Genomic DNA, 19,693 nt, shown 5'->3' on the forward strand with positions numbered 1-19,693 from the left:
AGTACATGAAATATTAGCAAGCCCCATCCACATTTTCTTGCAGGAAACAACAATGGATATTTCTGGTTGCTTCAGTTTTTGAGTTTGTCATCTGGTTCAGAAGGAGTGACAGTGATGGGAAGGTATGTTACCATCTTTTTCACTATTTTATTACAGTTCATTGTTTTCAATGGGTTTGTAAGCCACTTTGAGTACCCTACTGGGAGAAAGGCAAGGTAAAAATCTGTTAAATAAATAAATAAATCAGTGCTGGTATGTGAGAATGCGTGGCAATTGTTTGTGAGCTGCTTTGTTTGGTAAATGTTCCTGCATGATGTGAGTGCCTTTGTAATAAATATATAATATGTAATTAAATACAAAAATCAGCCAGAGCTCCACTTTTAACTCAGTGGTTTCCAAACTGGGGGAATCTAGGAGTTGACAGCTTATGAGGGAGTTATCAGTGAGCCGCACCATAACAGAAGTCATACTCTCTTGATGCATAGCTTACCCAGTGGGCAAGCTGTGTGTCAAGGGGGCTTGACCTCAGTTATGCTCCAGCTAACGAGAAGCTCCAAGATTCTGCAAGAACTCGCATTTGCAGGAGAGTGTTGTGTACATTCTGGAGTGCCTTCTCAGTACACAAAGCTTGATGTAAAGTCAAATCAGTGGTTGATAACTATAGTTTATAGGTATAAAGCAGAGGTTCCCAATGTGTGGCTCCCAGGGGTGGTACGGTGAGCACACAGGAGTTGCATGGGACACCTGCAACCTGACAGAGACCATCATCATGTTGGCATCCTTCAGTCTCGAAAGACTACGGTATCGCGCTCTGAAAGGTGGTTCTGGAACAGCGTCTAGTGTGGCTGAAAAGGCCAATCAGGGAGTGACAATCCCTTCCACACCGGGAGCAAGTGCAGTCTGTCCCTGGTCTGTCTCCCTGGCTATGGGTCTTCCTTCTTTGCCTCTTTGCCTCAGACTGTTGGCCAAGTGTCTCTTCAAACTGGGAAAGGCCATGCTGCACAGCCTGCCTCCAAGCGGGCCGCTCAGAGGCCAGGGTTTCCCACTTGTTGAGGTCCACTCCTAAAGCCTTCAGATCCCTCTTGCAGATGTCCTTGTACCGCAGCTGTGGTCTACCTGTAGGGCGCTTTCCTTGCACGAGTTCTCCATAGAGGAGATCCTTTGGGATCCGGCCATCATCCATTACCACGACACTACAAACAGCAGTATAAGGCTAGGCTCAGCGCGCAGAGCTCCAGCATGTGGGTTTCATGCACTTGAAAAAGCCCACTTTGCCCCCCTAAGCCTCTTATAGGTTGTAGTGTTGTATCTGACCTCCCAACCTGACATTGCCAATTATGCCCAGGAGCCACACCCTGCATCTACAGCATGGGGGAGTGTCATGAGCTGGATAAGTCTGGGAAGTGCTGCTATAAAGCATCAAATCACCTTCTTGCCAGTGGATATAATAGTGAATTCCCTAATTTTGGGGGGAAAGCTTTTGCTATTGTTTGTAGGGTGAGGAGGGACAAACAGGAATGATATAAAAACAAGTGCTATAGACACAAAATGAGCCCATTGTGTGTTTAAGAGATTCATATCTCAACATTGTCTTAAAACAGAGAAAATAATTCCTCTGAATCCAGTGCAAATGTGTAACAAGTTTGCCTCCCTGAATGGCCTTGCCTGAATCCCTAAATAGGAGATTGATTGGCAACTTTTAGTCTCTCTTTATGCTCCTAACATTTCTGTATGTCTGAATTGTAGTTTAGCCAGATGTGGTATGTATCTCTGTTACTACTGGTGCTCAAACTACTTGGGGAATTAAAGAGCTCAGAGGCAGCTATAGGAGGATTGAGGTAGCTACGCCCTTTCTAGCCTTCCCAATAGCAAAGTAAGGGCTCTTTAGGGCTGGATGCAAGAACTAGCACGCATACAAATCAATTCAAGAGACTGGCAAGGATTTTCAAAGTTTCAAGAGATTTATTAAAGAGACATGTCATTGTAAAGATTCACCAAAACAGTCTACAAACCCTAACAGGTGTGTTTGTGTGTCATGTCCCTAGGTGGTGGTGTGAGCGTGTATTTGATGCATCAATATGAAAACGAAAGGGAGTCACTTCAAGGAACAGAGGATTAGGAAAGCCCTGCACTTGAGTCCTGCATTACCCCCCACCCACTGCCCCACCCTGCTGGAGGCAAGAGAAAGGGGTGAGACAGGAGGATGGGAAATTGCAAAGGGGAAAGAAAGTTTCAAAGCACAATTATAGCTACCTGCTTCCTGAGGCTTTGCAGGTGTCCAGAGGGTTACGAACAGCTTGAGGAAACACTTGTGGATGCAACACACAGGGATTGTTATATCAGGGAGAGGAATGGCTTGCTGGTCAAAATCCTTCAATATTTAGGGAATTTTTGAAGTGCAACTCTGGGGGAAAGCAGATCAATCTTGTTATCAGGGTGAGTAAAAGGAATCATCTGTATCAGTGTGTGAATGTGTTACTTGGTGGGCAAATAGAACTGAGGCTGATGTGGCTGTTCTTTGCATGCAATCAAGGGAATCAGTTTCAGATAGATGGGATGTTGCCTAAGAGGTTGATCCAAAGCTTCAGTGTAACAGCTAAAATGCAGTTTTACAAGGAATACATCACAACCAAGATGCAAATACTGTACTGTTCGCAGTGCAGATGTACTAGAGCGATTGTCAGGCGCATTGGTTACACCATGGAAAAAGCTACCTGCAAAATGCAGGTAGAAGTGGGAGGCTACACAGTGGCACGTATTCAATGTAGATATCTTGATACAAATTTGCAGACAAGCTACAGAGATTATAGGCATGCTGGAAGGCTGTATTTAGCAGGGACTGGGTTGCATAGTGGACTGCATAGTGGGATTCTCTTCCCAGGGTCTGCAGCCTAAGCAAGCAAACAGAGTTTGGCTTTGACCTGACTGTCAAAGGTAGTAGTATCCAATGTTCATTTTGGGGTATATGGATGCATAGCCCATGATGGCAAATGACAGACGGCTTTAGCTTGATTGAAACTGCCTGGAATTAAGGCAGACACATTCCATGATTACATATGTGGGCAGAGTACCAATAAAATAATTCAGAAAAAATAACAGCAGGTTACTAATCATACAAAACTGCAATGAAGGATGCCTCGGGAGGACTAGATATTGGGAAGATGTCTTGAGCACACACATGCTTTATATGCGCACAAGGGGCCTTCCTGCATAGCCTGGCCAAGGGCCCAGAACCCAGTGGCACCACCTAATGAGACTATAGGTGAAGTGCTCAAGCCCCAGTCCTTTCAGGATGGTTGAGAGTCAGCACTTCAGTCTGGATCTATACCCTACCCAGAAATAGGGATAGATCTTCTCTCCCGCAAATGTGGCTGGAGAGAAAGTGAAGATCCAGTCACCTGTATCGGCATCAAAAAATTCCACAAGGCCCTTTTCGTAGTCCAGACATATCCGGATCTTCCTGATCTTGTGTCTCAAAGGCACAGGGGTCCGCTCAGGGGAAGTAAAAGCCACAACTTCACCCGATATCATTCCCACAGCCCAGATCCTCTCGTTAGGATTCAGTCGAAAGCTGAATTTTCCCTTTCTCCTGAGGGATTCTCCTGCGACACCCAAAGCCCACATGGCCTCTTTCCCACTTTCATGGTCCTCATCCTCCACCTCCACCTCTACCTCCCACCAATGCTTTCCTGATGTGAATTTTTCACGGCCAAGAACACAGGGCCTAACATCAAATCTCTTTGAGATGACAGGCAGCTCCTGCTCCAGGTCTCCCTTCCTTACGTTCTTCAGATCCTGAGACAGAATGAGACGTGGATGGGCTGTGTCTGGATCCAGAGTCACATCCACTGCAGGACAGAGGGGGAGAGGTAGAGTAGATTGGATCAAAGTCAGCTGATTCAGACAGTCACAAAGACAGTGATGCAGAAAATGTCCAGAAAAACTCACTCCCTTGAGCACGGCAGGTCAAGGAGAAAGCTAAAGCAGTAGCTGATAAAAGATGACTGAGGCCCAATCATTTCCTGGGGTTCAGTCATTATTGTATTATAAATTTTCCACTACTCCAACAGAATGGATGACACACTTGGGGCACAATCCTAACCAGGTCTAAGAAGTAAGTCCTATTTTGTTCAATGGGGCTTACTCTCAGGAAAGCGTGGTTAGGATTGCAGCCTTAAACTTTGAACATTGAACTGCATAGGAGAAAAGCCATGTACTGTCCCCACCCAAGGGCAGAAGAATATAAAATATTGTAACAATAATAATGTGGGGTCATTTATGAGTAAGGCCATGGGGAGGGGGGTTGTGCCCCCCTGCCAGCAGCATGGTGTGCCTTGTCAAATGTCAAAAACCTGATGGTGTACCTTGATCATTTTAGCACCTTGTCAATGTGTCTTATGATTAAGAAAAAGGTTGAAAATTGCTGCTTTAGAGTATTCAAAGTATAGTATGAACATTGTGTCACTAGTTTTCTACAGAAGATTATCGGTAACCTATTGGATTAGGGCCAAACTATTCATTACATTAAACTTGTTGATCAGGCCTGATGGGTTTGTATTTTTAGTGAGTGAGCAGCTGTTGTGGAAGGAGGAGATCAAAGTCAGGACAGTTGCATGGGAAAATAGGACTTTAACCCTTTGCCCTGATCCAGACACCTGAGGGGGGACATGATTGAGACATACAAAATTATGCAGGGGATGGACAGAGTGGATAGAGAGATGCTGTTTGCACTCTCCCTTAACACCAGAACCAGGGGACATCCACTCAAATTGAGTGTTGGGAGAGTTAGGACAGACAAAAGAAAATATTTCTTTACTCAGCATGTGGTTGGTCTGTGGAGCTCCTTACCACAGGATGTGGTGATGGCATCTGGCCTGGACGCCTTTAAAAGGGGATTGGACAAGTTTCTGGAGGAAAAACCCATTACGGGTTACAAGCCATGATGATGTGTATGTGCAACCTCCTGATTTTAGAAATGGGCTATGTCAGAATGCCAGATGCAAGGGAGGGCACCAGAATGAGGTTATCTGGTGAGCTCCCTGGGGCATTTGGTGGGCCGCTGTGAGATACAGGAAGCTGGACTAAAAGGGCCTATGGCCTGATCCAATGGGGCTGTTCTTATGTTTATGCTCTTATGGTCCTCATGGCTGTCATTTGCCCAAGGAGAGAAGTTTCTGGATCTATGAGCCCCCCTCCACTCTGGTTGCTATATCCTTAGAAAAAAAAATAAGCCCTTGCTTTTAACAATGGCTTAAAGTAGCTTGGCTCTGAGAGAATATTGTTGTATATAGGACCACCTAGTGAACCTGAAACACTACTGGGACAAAAGGCTTCACAGATCATATGACTAGCCACTACATAGCACCAGCTCTCATCCACCTGATAGCTTCACCCCCCCCATCCCACATCATCCGACCCACCCCTCTACACTGGGGAGCCCATTTAAACTATAAGCTGCCTTGAAAATTCATATGACAAATACTGCTTGAGCAAATGTGCAAGGGGTGAAAGGAGAGAGACATGCTTTTCCAGAGGGCACTGAACCATCTGCCTAAATTATTGAAGGGGGGCGGCTGCTCTTTGGCTTTCATTCCCCATCAAAAGCTTCCCTTCTCTTTCAGTTCTTTATATATGGTTACCTCTCTCTAGCAGTTATCCCAGACCAGCAATTTTCAACCGGTGTGCTGTGGCACATTGGTGTGCCATGAAAAGTCCACAGGTGTGCTACAGGACTTTGGAGCACAGTAGTTGAAAATTGCTGTAAAACTCTTCTGGGTTCTGTGGCTCTTGTTTTTAGGGCAACTGTCTGTAGTCACAAATTGTCTATCCCTCTGTTGGTTGCTGGTGGAGGAAGAGGTACAGACAATTCATTATACAGGACAATTGCCTTAAATACAAGAGCCACAGAACCAGGAAGAGTCTCCTCTGGAAGTCAGAAGTGACATCACAAGAGGTGATGATCATAGAGAAGACCATAGAAGCAAGGGAAAAGTAAACATTGAAAATTGCTGTACTAGACTCTTTGTCAAAATTTCACTTCTCATTCAATATGGAAAATTACCTTTGTATAGTGTTGGTTCCAGAGCTTCCAAGGACTCTATGCAGAAGGAAAAATGACAAATTTATTCAGGCTGTCCACGTGTCATTTCCTGGAAGACAAACAACTGGCTTCCCATATACAAAAGAACTCCTCAAGGAGTTCAATAGGTATGCTTGTTACATGTTTAAATGTTATCCTTGAAGTCTGTTGTCTTTGGTAGGAGGAGAAGGCAACAAGTTGATGGGGAAGCAAAGCTGAAGGTGAGCTTAAGAGCCAGAAGAGACAGCACTTTCCAATTAAACTGGTGGATTGAGTCCAATGGGAGTTTCCCTTCTGGAGTAAATTTTGGAGAGGGAGAGCATCTGAATATGGTCCATAGAAATGGCAAAGATTAAAGATCACTTATTCATCCACACTGTGATCCTGATTAGGATCAGCCTGTCCCCACTCCTGGTCTTTTATTAAAAGTACAGGAGGATCACGTGTTGCATTCTAAACCACATGTACTTCTGTGTTAAATACCAGGTTCAGCCCTGAACCCACAGTGCATGTTTAGAGATATCTGTCCATTTGCCTTTCTGAGCTGTCCTCCCAATACCTTTAAAGTTCTCCATAGACTTTTCTAGAACAGAATTTTTCTCAGAGTAAATGGTGAGGATGTCTTTCAACCCAAGAAAAAGATCTACGACATCGTGCTCCACTTGCTCCTTCTCATACCTGGAAAAGAAGATGGTTGAGCGGAAGTGTGGCCAAAGTGCACAGGTAAAAAGTCCCGTCCCATCCCTAGACTCTCTGAAGGATGCCATATCTTAAAGCATGTTGCAATCCCCACATTGCATAGGAAATTTAAAGTTAAGCTCCTTTGGGTGCAATCCTAACCCCTTATGTCAGTACTTCGCAGCACTGGCATAGCGGTGCCAATGGGACGTGTGCTGCATCCTGTAGTTGGGTGTCACTCACAGAGGCCTCCTCTAAGTAAGGAAATGCTTGTTCCCTTATGTCAGAGCTGCATTGCCCTTATGTCAGTGCTGGAAAGCACTGACATAAGGGGTTAGAATTGCACCCTTTGTCTTCTAAAGTCCCTAGGCCAGTTTGGACAATACTTCCCCTGTCTTGCTAGCCCATACCTTAAGATACACAAGCCCATGGTGCTCACGTGCCCTGGCCCCTCCTCTTATTGCCTCCACATCCCCCATAAATTGTTCTAATTCCATGAATTCATATGAAGCTTTACTCCCATGTTTAGGACGATTTATGGGGAAAGCAAGGGGAAGCGCCAGGACCTGTGTGAACATGTTATTGAACACATGGGACCAGTTGAATGGGGCAAGTATTATCAAAACCAGTCCTCTGACATTTGGTGGTACCCAAGAGAGAGATCCTGATTTAGCGAAATGCGTTTGGTTTTCAGATGGGTCCAAAACATTTCACAGGTGGTGAAATTCAAAAGGGGATGAGAAAGAGCCACATACCTGTTCAAGGTGTTTTTAATGTCCTGAAAGAGAGACAGATTGAAATGGGGTTCAGTTGCATGGATAGCACACACACTCTGGTTGATCTTATTGTAGCAGGGTTTCATGTTTCCACCTCTAGAAAAATGAACCATGGTTTACAGGATATTGCCTTATTTATTCCTTAGGATTTATGAAGATCTGTTGGAAGGTAAGGAGCCCATGCCTGATTATTGGGTTGACCTCTCTTGCAGATTCTGTCTGCCTTGTTTGGTGGAATGTCACTTGTGCTCAAGACCCTTAGACGATGCTTCCATACCAGCCCTTTACTCTGAAATTGCCATTGTTTCCAAATTACTGGTTTCTAGTGTTTTCTACACTCCCTCCCCATATATTTTTTTCCCCAGAACTGAACTGTGGTTGTAAAACCCCTGCTAACTGGGTAGGAGGCACTTTTTCAAGTGGATGCTCCTCTTTTTAGCAGGGGGAGAGTAACTGGCCCACCTCACCCCAGCAGTGTCTTTTCTTGTGGCTGTCTGCTGGTTTATTTTGCATCTTTTTAGATTGTGAGCCCTTTTGAGACAGGGAGCCATTAGTTATTTGATTTTTCTTTGTAAACCGCTTTGTGAACTTTAGTTGAAAAGCGGTATATAAATACTGTTAATATAATAATTTAAAAAAACATTAAAATGCAAAGGCTCCAGCACATCCAATGTGTTTTTTGTGCTATTAAGGCTACAGTCCTATACATGCTTTTTGGGGAGTAAGCCTCACTTAAAACAATGGCACCTACTTCTGAGTAGAGGTTTGTGCTGTAAATCTTTTCAGTGCCTATGTGCCTTTCAGTTGAATACCTTTACAGGTTTAGGGCCCAATCCTAGCCAATTTTCCAGCACAATGCAGCCCCAAGTTCAGGGTACAAATGTTCCCTGACCTTGGGGAGTCCCTTACCTCCATGACTGCTCCACCACCATAGGACGAAGTGCATGCCCCATTGGCATGGCTGCATCAGTGCTGAAAAATTGGAAAGGATTGGGCCCTTAGTCAATATTATTCCTGCCCTATCCAGTAAAGCTGGGAGATTCATCCCAAATAACCTCAGATAAGCTCCTTGATTAGCCTCTCTGAATTATCCTAATATCAGGGATTTTCCCCCAGGGTTGGGAGGGCTTGGGTTATTTATTTCCTTTCATTATCTATTTTTTTTAAATAGTGAAATAACCCTAGGAAATGATTACTTAAAGAAAATTAAATTTTCTTTCTTCCTTATCTCATGGGAAAACATTTGGCATTAGGGCAATTGAGAGAAGCTAAGTAAGGAAGCAATAAAATGGGCTAAACTTGCAAAAAGGAGTTTTTGATTAGCATTATAAAGGACCTTTGCTAAATGGAACTTAATTACAGTTAAACATATAGAAAAATCTTGATCATGGGCTCTATCTTTGTTCTGCCTCCGCTTCCAGCTAATTGTGATAAAGTAGTGCTTCGACAATGCTAACAAGTTTTAGTTTGGAAGTGCCTAAAGTCGCAAAACAGACCAAGGGGCAAACTGAAATGCTTAGACCAGTGTTTCTCAAACTGTGGGTCAGGACCCACTAGGTGGGTGGCGAGCTAATTTCAGGTGGGTCTCCATTCATTTCAATATTTTATTTTTAATATATTAGACTTGATGCTACCATAGTATGTGACTGCATTACAGATCTATACTTTTAACAGCCTACTATATATATGCTTTTAACAATGATAGTCAATGGGACTATCAATGGGATAGGCGAAGTGTGGGTAGGATTGCAGCCTAGGATTGCTAAAAATTGTCCTGCTTGATATGTCACTGCTGGTCATGACATCACTTTCAGTGGGTCCTGACAGATTCTCATTCTAAAAAGTGGGTCCTGGTGCTAAAAGTTTGAGAAACACTGGCTTAGACTATTCTCTATATTGAGAGAAAGGCCTATTCATATTCTAACATCAAACAAATGTACAAATGGGAGTGTAACTTCCTAAATATGGCTGGTTAGGTGTTGCTGGTCTTTTGTCTCCTTTAGGTCTGCCTTTCTCATGTGGGGAAGCAGGAGGCCTTTTGGTCTCTTGTCTCACCTCCAGGAATTCACAGGCTGGCTGCTGGCACTTCTCTTTCCTCTCTGTGATCAGGTTAGTATAATGAGAAATCTTCTCAGACAGTTTGGCAGCATTGCCTTGCTGCTGCTTCTCAATCATATGCCTCAGATCTCCCAGCTGGGCCAGCCTGAAGCGTTCTGTTGTTTCCAGCAACTGGTGCATTTGCACAAAGGCCAGCTTGAGCTTCCGGATCTCCTCTTCTAACTGGGTCTGGAGAAAACACAGATGTTGGGAAAGGGGCAGCACATAAACATGAACATAATCGTGAGAACATAAACATATGAAGATCCTGGCTGGATCAGGCCAAAGGTTTATCTGGTCCACCTTCCTGTATCTCAGAGTAGCCCACCAGATGTCTTGGGAAGCACACAAGGCAACGAGATCCCTGCATCCTGGTGTCCTCCCTTGCAGCTGGCATTCTGAGGTGGCCTACTTCTGAAATCAGGAGGTTGCACATAACCCATCACAGCTTGTAACCCGTGATGGAAGTTTCCTCCAGAAATTTGTCCAATCCCCTTTTAAAGGCATCAAGGTCAGATGCCACATCTTGTGGCAAGAAGTTCCACAGACTAACCACTGACTGACTATAGCTTACCATGAATGGTCAGAATCCACTTTTAAAGTCACCCAAGCCGGTGACCAACAACACCCAATCTTCCCACCATAGCACCACTAGGGTTGGAGTCACCTGGTCTGGTAACTCATTGTGTCACCCTTATTAACTTTATTTATTTTACTATAGAACAGTACAGACCACCCAACAAATCAGTGGCCAACTTGATGACACTCACACACAATTGTTAAAACGCACAATTTAAACTATTTTGGTCACTAGTGGTGTCACACACACCCCGAAGGTGGCCTCCGGGGCAAACTCCAACCCCCCTGGTTAGCTACACCACTGCATAGGCATCTCATGGCAATACAGGGTCCCCATGTCTCCTCAGGTTTGCTGGTGGGAGCTCCTTCCACCTTCCCCATTGACAAATAGGGGAGAATTTCTGGTGGCAGCTTCTCCCCTGCACATTTGAAGGGTAAGAGAAGTCACTGCTGCACTCAGCCCCTCAAAGATGATGGAGAGTGGGGAAAAGTGCTGCTAACGCTGTCTGACTATACAGTGGAGGCAGTTCTTTCTCCTAATGGCCTGAGCGTGGGGTGTCCAGCAAACAACATTTGTCTCCAAGACATGAGCTGAACAAACAACACCTACCAAGCATTCCTGGCTTCTCAACTCTTCAGCAAGTTTTCGATCTACAACAATTTGTCTCTTTTTCTCCAGAGGCTGCAGCTGGGCCTTGATCAGTTCCTGTGCAATAAAAGAAAAGGCTTTTATTCTAGTAGGAGGCCAGCCTATCCAATACCAATTAATGCCATGTCTGATCATATCGAGAACACAAGATGCAGTGCATGCCCCATTGGCACAGCTGCACTGGTACTGGAAAATTGGGTAGGATTGGGCCCTAAGTCTTTTACACAAGCAAAGAATGAAAGCGACTCTAGAACTGATCAAGGGAACTGACAAGGGAGGTGGTGGACTCTCCCTTACTGGGAACCTTCAGGCAGAGGCTCGACAAGCACCTGTTGGAGATTCTCTAGATTTCCTGCTACAGGCAGAGGGTTGGACTAGATGACCTATTAGGTCCCTTCCAACTCTATGATTCTCTGTAAAACATGGTGCACACTCTTAAACATTTTCAGAGCTGGGCTAGAGGGCATTTCCCTTCCCCTGGAATCCAGCCAGCATTTTAGAATTTTCAGAATTTTAATTACAAATATTCAATAGCGCAGCTAGAGGGGGTGCAAAAGCACTAAGTTTTGCAGGCACCTGAATGTGCCATGCAAGCGACCCCTCCCCCTCAGAGCCAGGCAAATGCCTCCATTTTGCTCCCTTCGCCTAGAATGGCTCTGAAGGGGACAGGACCGCTTGCATGGCATGCTCGGGCACCTACAAAACTTAGTGCTTTGCATCCTGTCTAGGCAGTGGCATCACTAGGGTTAGTGTCACTCGGTGCAGAATGCCAGCACGTCACTCCCCATGCAGTGGGCGGGGCAACAACCCAGGTGGTGGGTTTGGTGATGTACCATTGCCCCACCCCCACTGGTTTTTTGGCTGTACCTTTTGATATAACACAGATATGTCAATTTGGTTTGTTTCATTGCATTCTGCATGAAATTACACATTGATTGATTTGGTCACTAGTGGTGTCACACACACCCCACCCAGGGTGTCAACTTACTAACACCTTATTGCAGCAGTTCTCATCTGTCCAAGACCCACCAGAAGTGATGTCATGGTGGAAGTGACATCATCAGGCAAATTAAAATAAATAAGTATAAATAATTAAAGTAAAACAAATAATTAAATAAGCAGAAGCCAGCCCTGTTCCACCAAGTGAATTTCCTCTGTAGTCTGCCTGCAATGTCGCGCGCCGCCCCCCCCCCAAAAAAAAAAAATCAGGAAGGTTTTCAGCCCTACCCAGTTCAGTTTAAGAACTTCTGTTTAAACCAGATCACTGTCAGGATCCACCTGGCTTTTCAGGTCTCAAAAAAGTTCATCTTATCAGCTGAAGCCTGTTTTGATCCTTTTTAGGGGGGGGGGAGGCTGCCTTCTGGAGCACTTGTTTAGCTGCAGGTGCATAGGATCAGGACCATTCTGGTACCCTTGCACTCTCCTTCGCCTGATCTTCCACACCAGCCAAGATACGTTTGCTTATTTGTGAGTAAACACAACCGTGAGACTTAGTTTTGCTTTCCATAGGGCTCAATACATTCACCTGCTTGGAGGGAGGGACTTCCTTCTCCGGTATTTTTGGGGGCTGCATTCATTGGATCAGGACCATTCTGGTGTCATTGGATTCCTCTCAGCCTTCCCTTTCCGATGGACTAAGGCAGGGGTGCTCAGTAAGTCGATCGCAATCCACTGGTTGATCCACAAAATGAGTCAATCCCAGGCTTCTCTCCCGTCCACGCATCCCTGGGAGTGAGCTCCTATCCATGCATCCCTGGGAGTGAGCCCCGTCCTGGGAGTGACGCATCCCTGGGAGTGAGCCCCGTTTACTGGGGCTGACTTACCTTTCCCCTGTTTTTGCACTGGTATGTATGGAGATCTGCCCCCCCCCCAACTTCCATCGGTTGGTTCTGTGTGCAAGGGGTTTTGCACTGGTCTTGCTGTGATGTCTATATAGAGATCTTCCCTCCCTCACACCTTTCCCCTGTTTTTGCACTGGTATGTATGGAGATCTGCACCCCCCCCCCTTGTATTGGAATCGAGGAAGATCTGGTGAGGAGGTAGATGTGGTGTCAGCAGTGGCCCCTTTAAGGGTAAGGCCTGGGCATCCAGCAGAGTGTGCTGCACAGCTGCAGCCACTTGAAGGCAATAGGGCCCTCAGGGATATAAGAGCACCTGAGGCAGGAAGGGCTCCACTTATTTATGTGAGTCAGCCTTTTCCTACATGAAGATCATTAAGTCCATGTACCTTTCCACCATGACTGATGAACATTTGGAAGTGTGCTTGAGGCTGGCTGTCAGCAGCTACTGTCAGGACTATGCATCCTTGGCTGATTCACTTCAGTGCAAGTCATCAAAGTAAACTCAAGTAATTACAAAAAATGTTTATAGTTAATAATGTTGTGTTGTGCAATATTGGCTCATGTGGTTATGCAAGGTACACCAACATACATTGTACACATAAATGTTATATGTTATGATGGTGCGAACATTGTAAAAAAACTCTGGTAGGCCTTGCTGGGTTTCAAAGTAGCTCTCGAGCCAAAAAAAGTGTGAGCACCCCTGGACTAAGGCAAGTTAGTTTACTTGCAAGTAAACACACGATACGGCTCACTTTCACTTTCCATAGGGATCCATGCATTTTTTGTTCTCCAGGTTTTTGGCCATAACTTTTCATAGAAAGGAGATATTTCACTCTGGTTTTTTGCATTGCGTTCTGCTCTAAATTCTGCATCCAGCTCTAGCTTCCTGGTTCTGCTACCCCTACATGGCCATGTGGGGAATGTCTGAATTGCATGGTGAAAATATCTTTGAGTACTATTTTCTATTTCTTCTACTGGTATTGTCATTTAAAAGAAGATGTGCTGTGCCATATCTGTTTGAAGCCACCAGTTTTCCCTTGAGGAGCAGGTCTATATACTATTCCACACTTCTTCTAAACCAGGGTTTTTGGCAGAATTTCTTAATGGCAGGCCAAGCACAGGGGAGGACAATGAACACACTTGTTTCCTTCCAGATAAAGACAAATATGTATGACTCACAAGGCAATTCTCATTGGTCTAGTGGAATTTCCTGCACCGAAGTAGGAGTGTGACTTAACAGAAAAGTTCCAGGCCTGTGCAGAGGTTGTCTAACCAAGGCAATTTGGTTCAACAATGCCGGGCGTACCCTGGAAAGCTATGCCAACATGCTCATAGTTCTGCCTCCTGTTTCATCTTCGTTGGTTAGTTGAAAGCCTAGAAATAATTTCCTGGTTTGGAAACTACAAACGTCAACTAGCAAAGAAATGATACTGACTGATGGGGGAAAAATGAGGCAAAGTTCAGATAAATAGCTGTAGTAGGGGGTTGCTGGAGGGGATGAAGCAAACTTTACACACCCTCACAAGCAACAGAAATTGCTATAGAACTGATGCTACATATAAGTTAGCAAAAAATAGGCAGAGCTCTTATCCCACATCCTTTCAGCCAGTGATCTCCTACCTTGTACTCCTGGGCGGCTTCCTCCCCGGGAATGATAGTATGGTTCTTGTGCTCTTTGGCCTTGTCGCACACCAAACAGATGGAGATCTGGTCATCTTTGCAGAAGAGCTTCAGGGGCTCCTGGTGCTTCTCACAGACTTTCCTCTTTTCTTTGGTTCTGTTGCTCTCCTGATGTTCCTTTGCGCTTTCTTTCACCTTTGCTAGTTGCTGAACATTCTCTCCGCAGTGAGGACAGGAAATGTCTCTGTTGGCTTGCGCAAAACACACTTGGCAGAAACAATGTCCACAGTCTAAAATCACTGCATCTCTGCAGCTTTCCAGGCAGAAGGAACAAATAGTTTCATCACAGAGCTCCCTGTCAGTTCCCCCAGTTGCCATAGCTGTATCTCCCTTAAATATAATGGGCTTAGTTTCACTTTTGAGTTCAAATGGTTGAGGACTTCCTCTCTAGCAACTCTCTTAAAGCTGGGGGAGGAGTCTCACCGAGCAGGTATCAACGGAAAAGAGCTAGATGCATTCTGGTTTGGTGATTCTGTTTTTAGTGTAGATGCACAGAAATAATACCCAGCTCTCTGCAGAATATCCAGCTCTATGCAGACCTCTTAACATGAGGGTACTTTTGGGAGAACGGGGAATCTGAATGTAAAGGTATTCCAAAGAATTCTTTACTTGCTGTCAGTTTCCAGCTTTAAAACAGGAGCTGATTTCCTTCACAGAGAGTCAACTGTAGTGCACTGTAGTCAGGATGTTTGCTCTTTAGGTTGGTTTCATTGTTTTTAGCATTTGATATATCTTTGGGATGATGGCCTCCTATGCATTGACTTGGGAGTAAATTCCCTTGATGCAAATGGAACTCCTACTTCTGAGTAAACATAAACAGGATGAGACAGCACATGCCATTCAATGACAGCACATCTTTTTTGTGGCTTGATAAATAGGGGCTGTGAACCCATTTCTGCCCAGCTCACAGGTGTACACGCAACGTTGGGCAGAAATGACTTAGGGCCATATCCTATCCAAATTTCCAGCACTGATGTAACTGCACCAGTGGGGTGTGTGCTGCATTCTGCTATGGGGGGACAGTCATGGAGGCCTCCTCAAGGTAAGGGAATATTTGTTTAACTGAGGCTGCACTGGCACTGGAAAGTTGGATAGGATTGGGCCCTTAACTAATTAGAAAATCATGGCCTTGCCTGCTCCTGCGCAGAGGTTTCATGTGCTAATCAGTGACTGAAGCTTTTTATGGCATGAAGTTCAGGGCCTGATCCTATCCAATTTTCCAATGCTGGTGCAGCTGTACCAATAGGGCGTGCACTGCATCCTGTGCTGGGGAGGTAGTCACAGAGGCCTCCTCAAGGTCTGGGAACATTTGTTCCCTTACCTCGGGGCTGCATTGCAGTTGCACAGGTGCTGGAAATTTGGATAGGATTGGGTCCTCAGTAGTGTACAAGTCCTTTAATTTTTTCCATCTTTCCCATTATGGGATTAATTGCTGATAACATACATATGCACCAAAAAACCAAAACCCTCCATACTTTATTTTTAAACAACAAAGACATTTTTAATGCCTTCTGCCACTGTGCTGATATCTTGTTTTTGTTTAAAAAGGAAAACAAAATTGTATCACACTCATGGGAATTGAGCACTTGAAAGAAAGGAAATGGGAGAAGGGAATCTAGCAGAGAAACTCTGTGTGGATTTTATTGTATAGGAAAAGGCTTATGCACTGAGCTCTGAAACTAAACCCAGCCTCTGCAGTGCTCAGAGACAACCTACTATGAATTCTAAGGATGGAGGAAAACAAGGAACTGACAGCCCAATCCTATCCACACTTTCCTGGGAGTAAGCCCCATTGACACTAATGGGACTTACTTCTGAGTAGACATGCATAGGATTGGGCTGTGAGAGTCCAATCCTATGCATGTCTATTCAGAAGTCCCATTATAGTCAATGGGGCTTCCTCCCAGGAAAGTGTGGATAGCATTGCATCCTGTGTCATTCATGGGTGAGGGAAAGGCATGTGGCTTGTTCAACAAAGGCAAATGTAAAGTCCTGCACATAAGCGCAAAAAATCAGAGATACAACACATAAGCATAAGAAGAGTCCAGCTGGATGAGGCCAAAGGCCCATCTAGGCCAGTTTCCTGTATCTCATAGTGGCCCACCAGATGCTTCAGGGAGCACACAAGACCATAAGAGACCTGCATCCTGGTACCTTCCCTTGCACATTCCCATTATGGCTTCATCATGGCTTGGAATTGGGGAGAGAGACCAGGTTTGGCAGCAGCACAGGTGAAAAGGTTCTAGTAGTGCAATCCTAGGCAGATTTTCCTGAGAGCAAATCCTGTTGAGCACAGTAGGCCTCATTTCTGAGTAAACCTGCATAGGATTGCACTACATGTGTCCACAGTCCTAGGAATGTCTACTTATACATAAGCCCCACAGAATATAAGGAACTGGTAAGGTTGCATAGGATTGCAGTCTTGCAGCAGCAGCCTTTGGATGGCTACTCAGAAGTAAGCACCACTGCATCTGATGGGACTTACTCCCAGATAAGTGTGGTTAGGATTGCAACCTGCAGTGAACCACAAGCTGAATAGGCACTAGAAAGAAGTGTGATGCAACTGCAAAACAACAACAAATGAACCTCTGGGCTGCATTAGCTGAGGCTTAGAGTTCAGATCTGCACTCTCAGATCCACACTAGGCAGTGACATAGCTAGGGGGGCAAAGCACTGTTTTACAAGGAATGTCACCGAAGCATGCAAGCAGACCCCTCCTCCCCTTTGGACACATTCCAGGTGGTGGGAGCAAAATGGAGGTGTACTTCTGGAATGGCTCCAAAGGGAAGGGGCCCCTTGCACGTTATGGTGAGGCTGCAAAACTTAGTGCTTTGCCCCCCTCTGCCTATGCCACTGGCACTAGTCAGGCCTCAACTGGACTACTGCTTCCCATTTTGGCTGCCACATTTGTAAGGAGGACGCTGATCAGCTGGAAGGGGTTTGGAGGATGGTGAAGGGCCTGGAAGCCAAGACCAAGGAGGAATGGCTCAAAGAGCTTGATATGCCAGGAGAAGACTAAGAGGGGATAGGACAGCCATCTTCAAGTAGCTGAAGGGCTGTCATCATGCATGCTCTGTCTGACTCCTGAGGGCAGGACTAGAACCAGTGGGTTGAAACTGAAGGGAAGGAGATTTAGGCTAGACATGAGGAAGAACGTCTTAACTGTAAGAGCTGCCTAGCGCAGGAATACTCTGCCTCAGGCGGTGGTGGGCTCTACTTTTTGAAGGTTTTGAGGCAGCAGCTGGACAGCCACCTGTCAGGGATGGTGTCCTTGTTGCTTACACTGAGCAGGGAGTTAGAACAGATGGCTTCTAAACCATCTTTCAACTGTAACACTCTATGATTTTATATGCTCAGAGGTATTTTTCTCCCATTATATTTTTATAATGGATATACGTATAGATATTTTTCCTCCCATATTCCAGAACTCAGCCCCTATTGAAAACAAATGCCTGCACAATCAGGTCACACCACACTCTCAGTCACAAACACTAAGCACACATCCTGATCATGCTTCCAACTGATTCTTGCTATTCTTTGGGTGTATCTCTTTGCTCTCCACAGACAGTTTTGCACCAAGGACAGACTACAGAGGAGCTTCCGCATGCCCAGCTATGCACGCCCTCAAGGGACTTCCACAGCATGCCTGACAACAGCAACCAGGGCCATTCCAGCTGTTACTCTTGGGATTGTGAACTTACTTGTGCCAGACAGGCTCTTTTAGCTTTCCAAACTACATGACAGACAGTGATATAACTGCCAGGTATGATTGGCACCCCTGGGCAGATGAAGGTGGGCACATTCCACTAATCTGTTTCTTGAGATGACTTTCTCAGTTGGCTTAATGGATTCGGTCCCCTGCACATTCAGAAATCTGCTTTTCTCAACTGCCCCTCCCCCACCCCAATAATGACCTGCTCAGATGCCTTTAACAAGAAATTGCTATGCAGAAATCATCAGGCAAACAGGCAAATCTAGTTGGTGGCACATGATCAAAGGCACTCAGCCCAGCCTGCAGCTATTTTTGAAACTCAACACTGGCTACAAATTCTCCTGCTAAGTGTTTTTGTATCTCAGTCCCTACTCCCAGCTCCTTTTTCCTAGGACTACCAGTAGATGGGTGTATAGGCAAATTTTTTTTTCTGCAAGGAAGTGAGGACTACAACTCCCAGACGCCCTTCTCTTTGTCCTAAAGGGGGGGAAGGCTAACATCCTATCAGTGGCTGCACCACCCAATCAGGGTGCCTGATTGGCTAAGGTTCTGTAGGCGGGATGAGCAACTGTTGAGTAAACATTCAGAAGTGCTGCAGTAGATCCCTGGAAAGAGGCAAAGGGGTTGTGTAAGTGGGCTGGGGCATGTGAATGAATGAATGAATAACAGTGGCAAGAAGTCTGCTCTACAGGAGCATCTGAATCCCACAGTTTGCAACTCCTGATTTGGGGGGGGGGGGTGAGAGCAGAACAGGGGTGGAGGGGGTCTGTGTGTGGGCTTGTTTTATTGGAACATAGGAAGTTGCTGTATACCACTGGTTCCCAAACTTTAGCACTGGGACCCACTTTTTAAAATAACACTCTATTGGGACCTACCTAGGTTTACCAGATTTTTTAAAAAGGGAGATCTGGAAAGAAATATAGTTTGTTTATAAGTGATAATAACCAGAAAATAGACCCTCAAACATTTATCTCCCTATATTTACACATGCTTGTAAACTTCAGGAGCTCAGCTCCTTGCAGGGCAATTAGCAGCTGTCTTGCAAACTGCAGGAGCTGAGCTCTTTGCAGGCTAATCAGCAACGACAGGATCTGATTTTTGAGTAATCTCAAGGCTTGAGGCAATGAGTTATCTGTTTTGTTGTTTTCTTATTTCAATAAACAGATAAGGAGATAAAGGGGAAAAAAACCAACAACCACCCAGCATTCACCAGCCTTATTTCAGGTCTAATTTCCTGTCTAGCTGACTGGCTGCCACTGCAAGCGGTGAGTGACCAGTTGTGCATGCCAGTGGCCACTGACTGACACAACAAGTAAGTGCAGTGGGTAGGGAATCCTTGTTCTGGCAGTGCTAGGCACCAAGAGCATTGGGCTGGAAACCTGGCTCTGTAACTGTAGGGATGGTTGCTCAGCTAAACAGGGGAAGCAGAGGTGAGTGGTGGGTGGAACAGGGCAATGATGGGAGGGTGCTAGCTTGGGATGGGGATGGGTTCAACAGCATCTGCAGAATCCCATTCCTGTCTTCGATCCTCCAACCCAATGCGAACATGCATCAGCTGCAGAGCTGGAGCAGGTCTAAGTAGACCCAGTGGCCTAGCAAGGG

General features: G+C 45.4%; 2 protein-coding genes across 2 annotated transcripts in view; both read right to left on the minus strand.

The window, feature by feature from the left end:
• Positions 1 to 19,693, minus strand: part of LOC136641548 (zinc finger protein 91-like) — a 543,065-nt gene that overhangs the window by 99,535 nt on the left and 423,837 nt on the right. The gene's annotated exons all lie outside the window — the stretch shown is intronic.
• On the minus strand, positions 1,943 to 14,734 carry LOC136641559 (zinc finger protein RFP-like). The gene is made up of 7 exons (XM_066617455.1): positions 14,320 to 14,734; positions 10,820 to 10,915; positions 9,589 to 9,819; positions 7,513 to 7,535; positions 6,639 to 6,757; positions 6,062 to 6,097; positions 1,943 to 3,848 (listed from the first exon to the last, which is right to left on the minus strand). The coding sequence occupies exons 1-7, from the start codon at positions 14,695 to 14,697 to the stop codon at positions 3,304 to 3,306; spliced, it is 1,428 nt and encodes a 475-aa protein (XP_066473552.1). The 5' UTR covers positions 14,698 to 14,734; the 3' UTR covers positions 1,943 to 3,303.

The sequence above is a fragment of the Tiliqua scincoides genome, chromosome 2 (genome assembly GCF_035046505.1).
Source record: "Tiliqua scincoides isolate rTilSci1 chromosome 2, rTilSci1.hap2, whole genome shotgun sequence".
Classification (NCBI taxonomy): Eukaryota; Metazoa; Chordata; class Lepidosauria; order Squamata; family Scincidae; genus Tiliqua; species Tiliqua scincoides.